Here is a 7,969-nt window from a genome sequence, read left to right as displayed (position 1 = left end):
GAGTATGAATTAGACCATGTGAGGCGCGATAACACATTGTTGCGTCATAATTCAGAACATGTACTCACCCAAGAAAGACAGGCAGCCCGTAGGGCAGATGGTTCAGCTAAAGAGGCACGAGCTCTCACATCTGCCATTGCCCCTACACAGCCGAATGGCAAAAGCACACTCAAGTTCTTGGGCAAACTTCGACGAGATCTAGAGCATTGGGGACAGTTTTATTGACACTCTGCTTTAATGTACTTTCAATTCCATGATTTAAGCATTGGGGTTCAAATTTGGCATAATTGTTGTTTTCTTGTAATCTTCATTTATTTATTTATCCAATTTATAATAAAGTCACGAACTTATTTATTTATGGTTTTCTTTCTCTTTCTTTTTGTCTTCTATTTTTCTAAAAAACAAAAGGGATTGTTCAAGATAGCTCGCTCACTGGCACCACATCGCACTTACCGTACCAGACACAGGGCAAGATTAATGATGGAAGATCAAAAAGCCGAGCAGGAGAAAACAAGGAAAGATATTGAGGAGTTGCGAGAAAAGCTAGATGCCATCCTCCTCGTGTTGGAAAAAGGCAAAGCGACTGCAGATCCTGCTACATCTAGCAACCCTATCCATGAGCCGCAAGAAACCCCGCCTTATCCACCTGGGTACGGTCCACCTCTTAGGCCAGTGGCAGAGGGTTTCATGCCACAATATACAACGTACAACCCTCTGTATGACGTCCCGATTGGTCAGTATCCGCATACCTTTGTTAAGGGAGCTCAGCAAATCCCAACCAACATCATTTTTCGAGAGCCCGAGCAAATGATGTCACCCCCTACAGTCCTTAACCTAGGTGGTCTCCCAGCCAAGACAGACCCAGTCGGACAAAATGCTCCCAGTAACGAGAAGTTAGAAGTTCTGGAGGAAAGATTAAGAGCAATAGAGGGGACAGACGTTTTTGGCAACATCGATGCCTCACAATTATGCTTGGTGTCTGGATTAGTCATCCCTCCAAAATTCAAGGTGCCAGAGTTTGAGAAGTACGATGGTTCTTCTTGTCCTAAGAATCATCTTATAATGTACTGTAGGAAGATGGCAGCGTACGTCCAAAATTACAAATTGTTGATACACTGCTTTCAAGATAGTTTATATGGTCCGGCCTCTCGTTGGTACATGCAGTTAGATAGCTCTCATGTTGGCTCGTGGAAGAATCTGGCCGACTCCTTCCTAAAACAATATAAGCATAACATAGACATGGCTCCAGATCGCTTAGATTTACAGAGGATGGAGAAGAATAGTACAGAGAGCTTTAAGGAGTATGCTCAAAGGTGGAGGGACACGGCAGCTCAAGTCCAACCTCCTTTAACAGATAAGGAGCTATCTGCCATGTTCATCAATACCCTAAAACATCCTTTCTATGATCGGATGATAGGAAGTGCTTCCACAAATTTCTCTGATATTATGACCATCGGAGAAAGGATCGAATACGGGGTTAGACATAAGCGAATAACCAGTACTGCCGATGAGCCATTAGCTGCAAAGAAGGCAAGTCATTCCAAGAAGAAGGAAGGTGAGGTGCAAATGGTGGGAGCAGACCGACATTCTTGGAAGCAACAACCATACAGTCGGACACCGCGATACACTCCGTATTATTACCCAACGCCATACGGGTATAATCAACCATTTATGAATAATGCAACTTCACATTACTCCCTTTATGCTTCCCAAAATTTTCGACCCCCAGCCAGTCAAAATTTCCAACCTAGGGGTCAGCAGCATAATACATTCTATACTCAAGGACAGTAGACTAATAGAGGGGCACGTAAACAGACCCAGTTTGACCCAATCCCCATGACTTATACTGAGCTTCTGCCTCAGTTATTTCAAAATAATCAGCTGACGCCTGTACCTGTAGATCCGATCCAGCCTCTATACCCAAGATGGTATGATGCAAATGCTCGTTGTGACTATCACGCAGGAGCCATAGGGCATTCAACAGAGAACTGCACTGCATTAAAATACAGGGTTCAAGCTTTGCTCAAGGCAGGTTGGTTGAACTTTAAAAAAGAAAATGAGCCTGATGTAAGTAAGAATCCACTGTCGAATCATCAAAATGTCCAAATAAATGCAATCGAATGCCAAGGGATCGAGTCGAAGAGTAAGGTTGCCGATATTAGAACCCCTAAGGAGGAACTATTCGAAATTCTCTTGGGTAGTGGATATGTATCAGTGGAATACCTATGCCCAAACCTCAAGTATAAAGAGTATGATGAAAGTCTGACGTGCCCGTTCCACGCTGGGGCAAAAGGTCACTCCCTAGAGCAATGCAACAGTTTTCGGATGAAAGTTCAAGAGTTGTTAGACTCAAAAATCCTTACTGTTGCAAATTCTCACCAGAAGAAAGGGATAAATGTCGTGGAGGATGTCTCAGTTGCTGAAGGCTCAAGTGATGCTCTTAAGCCAAAACGTCTCACCATCTTTTACAGTGAAAAGCCAGATGCACCCAGCTGCAGTCAGAAACCAATCACTATCACGGTCCCAGCTCCTTTCGAGTATAAAAGTTCCAAAGCAGTGCCTTGGAAATATCAGTGCAAGGTAACTGTAGGGCAAGATGTATCATCTCCTCCACTCCCAGTTGACAATATTACCGAAGTGGGAGGTTTGACACGAACTGGGAGATGTTATACACCGGATAGCCTTCTAAAGCGCGTGAATGAAACTAGTAGTGAAAAGAATAAAGAGAAAGCAAGTGAGAAGAAGAAGGAGAAAGTGGAAGAGGATAAGAATGGGAAGGCCAAACTCCACGAGGATGTCCATGATGAACTGGTGGAGGCAATTGTTGTAAAGGATGTAAGTCCTAAACAACCCGTGTCCGAGGAAGAGACTCAAGAGTTTCTGAAGCTAGTGAAGCAAAGTGAATACAAAGTTATTGAACAATTACGTCGGACACCCGCAAAGATCTCTATATTATCTTTATTGTTATCCTCTGAAGCGCATCAGAATGCACTGTTGGAGGCCTTGAAACAGGCTTTCGTTTCACAAGACATCACAGTGGATAATTTGAGCAACGTTGTGGGGAATATAACGGCATCTAGCTCCATCACTTTTACAGATGAGGAGATACCACTAGAGGGTACAGGACATACCAAAGCTCTCCACATCTCAGTTAAGTGTAAAAACTTCCTAATAGCAAAAGTCCTTGTGGACAATGGATCTTCTTTAAACATAATGCCAAGATCCACGCTAGAGAAGTTACCCGTTGATATGTCCCATATGAGACCCAGTACTGTGATAGTAAGAGCTTTCGATGGAGCTCGCAGCGCTATTGTTGGGGATATTGAGATCCCGATCCAAATAGGTCCTTGTACCTTTGACATAACATTTCAGGTTATGGACATCACATCAGCTTATAGTTTCTTGCTGGGGCGACCGTGGATACATTCGGCAGGAGCAGTTCCATCTACTTTACATCATAAAATTAAGTTTGCGGTTGACCAAAAGTTAGTGATCATATCGGGACAAAAAGATATTCTAGTCTCAAGGCTTGCCTCGATGCCATACGTTGAAGCAGCAGAAGAAGCTTTTGAGTCTTCATTCCAATCATTCGAGATTGCAAATGCTACAACTTTACATGGGAAGTTTGGAAGACCTAAGCCACGACTTTTAGAGACCGCTTTTAAAGGAGACAATAGGAGCTTAGACAAACTGCTGAGGATGGCTAAGAATACAAAGAAGTTCGGGTTGGGGTATAAACCAAGTAGAGGCGATATCATTAGAGTGCGAAGTCTGGAAAAAGCAAAACGCCTCTCAAGATTTGAGAATAAGGAGCGTGATTGCCCTAGGAGGACTGTTCCACCTCTCAGCCACTCTTTCAGAAGTGCCGGCACAATCCATCAGGAGTACGATGAGAGCTCTGTAGTGGCAGCAGTGACAAAAGAAAGAGAGCAAGTCAGACCTTTTGTCTACCCGTGCCCAGACGGTTTCGAGCTAAGCAATTTGAGCATGTTAGAGCTACCGTCTTTTGTAAATAATAAATCAAAGTAATTGTTTTTTTTTCCTTCCCCTCATTTTCTTAATTAATTAAATTAATTTTCTATTTCCTGTACATTCCATCCAGATCTATTATTTGTTTATAATTCTTCCATATCAATAAAGTTTGAGTTCATTCACTTTGTTTCTTTCCTCTACTATTCTCTGGGCAATTTATTCATTTATTTCCGTTTTTTTTCCCTTTATTATGTCTTAAATAGTAATACTGAGATTGAATGCGATAATGATTCGAAATACGAGCTCGATACACCTATATACAATATTGAATCTGATAAGGAAATAGATGACGAGCCCTCTGCTGAGTTATTGAGAATGCTAGAAGAAGAAGAAAAAATGTTGGGACCCCATGAAGAATTAACTGAGACACTTAACTTGGGATCACAAGCCGAAGCCAAAGAGATTAAAATAGGCACTCATATGTCTTCAGAGAGTCGCAAAAAGTTGATAGAGTTACTTCATGAGTATGCTGATGTTTTTGCTTGGTCCTATCAGGATATGCCTGGTTTAGATACAGACATCGTAGTGCACAAATTGTCGATCAACCCAGAGTTCAAGCCGGTGAGACAGAAGTTATGGAAAATGAGGCCAGATATGTTGATCAAGATAAAGGATGAAGTAAGGAAGCAAATCGATGCAGGGTTCCTTACGGTATCTAATTACCCTGAGTGGGTGGCAAACATTGTCCCCGTACCAAAGAAAAATGGACAAGTAAGAATGTGTGTTGATTATAGAGACTTGAATCGTGCAAGTCCAAAAGACAACTTCCCGCTTCCTCATATCGATGTGCTGGTTGATAATACTGCTGGGTTCTCAACCTTCTCCTTTATGGGTGGGTTCTCAGGCTAAAATTAGATCAAGATGGCACCTGAGGATCGTGAAAAAACCACATTCATTACGCTATGGGGAACTTTCTGCTACAAAGTTATGCCATTTGGGCTAAAAAATGTTGGGGCAACCTACCAGCGTGCCATGGTTACTCTCTTTCATGACTTGATGCACAAAGAAATTGAAGTTTACGTGGATGATATGATTGCCAAGTCAAAACAGGGCGAGGAGCACACAACTATTTTAAGGAAGTTGTTTGATCGATTGAGGAAGTTCAAATTGAAACTCAATCCCAACAAATGCATATTTGGGGCAACCACTGGAAAACTCCTTGGTTTTGTAGTAAGCCAAGAAGGCATTAAAGTTGACCCGGATAAAGTCAAAGCAATCTTAGAGATGCCACCTCCACAGACGCAGAAAGAAGTCAGAGGATTTCTAGGACGACTCAACTACATCGCAAGGTTCATATCTCACTTAACAGCAACTTGCGAACCCATCTTTAAATTGCTCCGCAAGAACAACGATGGGGTATGGAGTGAAGATTGTCAAGCAGCATTCAATAAGATTAAGCAGTATTTGCAAGACCCTCCAATTCTTGTGCCACCAACTCCAGGACGACCCCTTATTTTGTATCTCACAGTGACTGAAAACTCAATGGGATGTGTACTGGGGCAGCATGATGATTCAGGCAGGAAAGAACAGGCTATATATTATTTAAGTAAGAAGTTCACTGATTGCGAGACTAGATACTCTCAAGTAGAAAAAACTTGTTGTGCTCTAGCTTGGGTTGCTCGACGTCTAAGACAATACATGTTGTATTATACCACATGGCTCATTTCAAAGATGGACCCCATAAAGTACATTTTTGAAAAGCCGTCTCTCTCGGGTCGAATTGCAAGGTGGCAGGTCCTCTTGTCCGAATATGATATTGTTTATGTGACTCAAAAGGCTATTAAGGGGAGTGCTTTGGCCGACTACCTAGCTCAACAACCTATAAATGACTACATACCGGTAAAGTTCGATTTTCCAGATGAGTATATCTCCACCATAACTGCAAGTGAGGAAAGTTTAGACCCGCAAACTTGGACCATGATGTTTGATGGTGCCTCTAACGAGTTAGGTCATGGAATTGGGTTGGACCATGATGTTTGATGGTGCCTCTAACGAGTTAGGTCATGAGATTGGGGCTATTTTGATATCACCCAAAGGGGAACTATACCCTCTTACCACTAAATTATGTTTTGACTGCACACATAATATGGCCGAGTATGAAGCATGCTCGATGGGCGTCCAAGCTGCTATTGATATGAAGGTTAAGAAATTTAAAGTTTTTGGGGATTCTACGCTAGTAATTCATCAACTAAGAGGAGAATGGGAAACAAGAGACGTTAAGTTGTTGCCTTACAAACAACTCATAACAGAATTGTCACAAGAATTTGATGAAATCTCATTTGATTATTTGCCAAGAGAAAATAATCAAGTAGCAGATGCATTGGCCACATTAGCGGTGATGTTCAATTTAGAACTCAATGAGGATGTACGTCCGATTAAAGTTGGGAGGAGAGATGTCCCAGCTTCTTGTATGAGCATTGAGGAAGAACCCGACGGTAACCCTTGGTTTCATGACATCAAGCAATATATAAAGAGTAAAGAGTATCAACCAAATGCTTCAGAAAATGATAAGCGCACCCTTCGCAAGTTGGCAATGAAGTTTTTCTTAAACGGAGAGATACTGTACAAGAGAAACCATGACATGGTTCTCCTAAGGTGCGTCGAAGGAAGAGATGCCAATAGGATTATGGAAGAAGTTCATGAAGGAGTGTGTGGCACTCATGCAAATGGACACATGATGGCTAGACAAATTTTAAGAGCTGGCTATTACTGGCTGACTATAGAGACAGATTGTATTAAATATGCAAGAAAATGTCACAAATGTCAAATTTACTCGGATAAGACTCATGCTCCTACTTCTCATTTGCATACTTTGACAGCTCCTTGGCCTTTCTCTATGTGGGGCATGGATGTGATAGGACCTATCGAACCTAAAGCATCAAGTGGGCACCGATTCATTTTGGTAGCCATAGATTATTTTACTAAATGGGTAGAAGCAGCTTCTTACCGAGATGTGACAAAAGGAGTTGTAGTCAAATTCATCAAGAAGAAAATTATTTGTCGTTATGGTCTTCCTGAAACCATAATTTCCGATAATGCAAGGAATTTGAACAACAAATTGATGAGTGAGCTCTGTGAGCAGTTTAAGATCAAACATCTCAACTCAACCCCTTATCGACCTAAGATGAATGGTGCAGTAGAAGCCGCCAACAAAAACATAAAAAGAATAGTTGAAAAGATGACTGTAACTTACATAGACTGGCATGAAATGCTTCCATTTGCCTTACATGGTTACCGCACCTCAGTCCGTACTTCAACTGGGACAACGCCATTTTCTTTAGTTTATGGTATGGAAGTTGTTCTCCTTATTGAAGTAGAAATTCCATCATTGAGAGTTATCATGGAAGCTAAGTTACAAGGGCTGAGTGGGTCCAAAGACGTTATGAGCAGCTAAACTTTGTAGAAGAAAAGAGGTTGACGGCATTATGCAGAGGACAACTTTATCAAAGAAGAATGATGAAAGCCTATGACGAGAAGGTGCACCCAAGAAGGTTTAGAGAGGGAGATTTAGTTCTAAAAAGAATTCTCCCATTACAGAAAGATCATCGAGGCAAATGGACCCCGAATTATGAAGGACCATTTGTCGTGAAAAAGGCTTTCTCCGGAGGAGCACTAGTTCTGGCCAACATGGATGGCACTGAATTTTTAAATCCAGTCAACTCAGATCATGTTCGAAAATATTATGCATAGTTTATGATGTATTTCAAAAAATTTCACTTTGATCTCAATATTATGCTTGAAAGGCAGTTTTGTGTATCCATTCTCTATTATAGCCTATAAATTTAAACCACATCTTTGAGACGTATGTCTCTTGTCATTTATAAAGTCTGGTCTCCATTCGTCTCTTTCTATATACGAAGGACGGTAGCTTTTTCACGTCTCCAAGGCTATGCGTTACTCGAAATCAAACATAAGGGCACAGAAAGCCTGAGGGACA

At 41.6% G+C, this 7,969-nt stretch overlaps 1 protein-coding gene across 1 annotated transcript; it reads left to right on the top strand.

The window, feature by feature from the left end:
* Positions 1-480: 480 nt before the first annotated feature.
* On the top strand, positions 481-7,722 carry LOC111024415 (uncharacterized). The gene is given in 5 exon segments (XM_088126238.1): positions 481-1,560; positions 1,882-3,989; positions 4,236-5,980; positions 6,033-7,385; positions 7,388-7,722. Coding segments are annotated over 5 exon segments (6,621 nt in total).
* Positions 7,723-7,969: the final 247 nt, after the last annotated feature.

Source organism: Momordica charantia (genome assembly GCF_013281855.1).
Source record: "Momordica charantia cultivar OHB3-1 chromosome 7 unlocalized genomic scaffold, Mcharantia_2.0 BLBB01000007.1, whole genome shotgun sequence".
Taxonomy (NCBI): Eukaryota; Viridiplantae; Streptophyta; class Magnoliopsida; order Cucurbitales; family Cucurbitaceae; genus Momordica; species Momordica charantia.
This window is presented reverse-complemented; position numbering and strand designations above follow the sequence as displayed.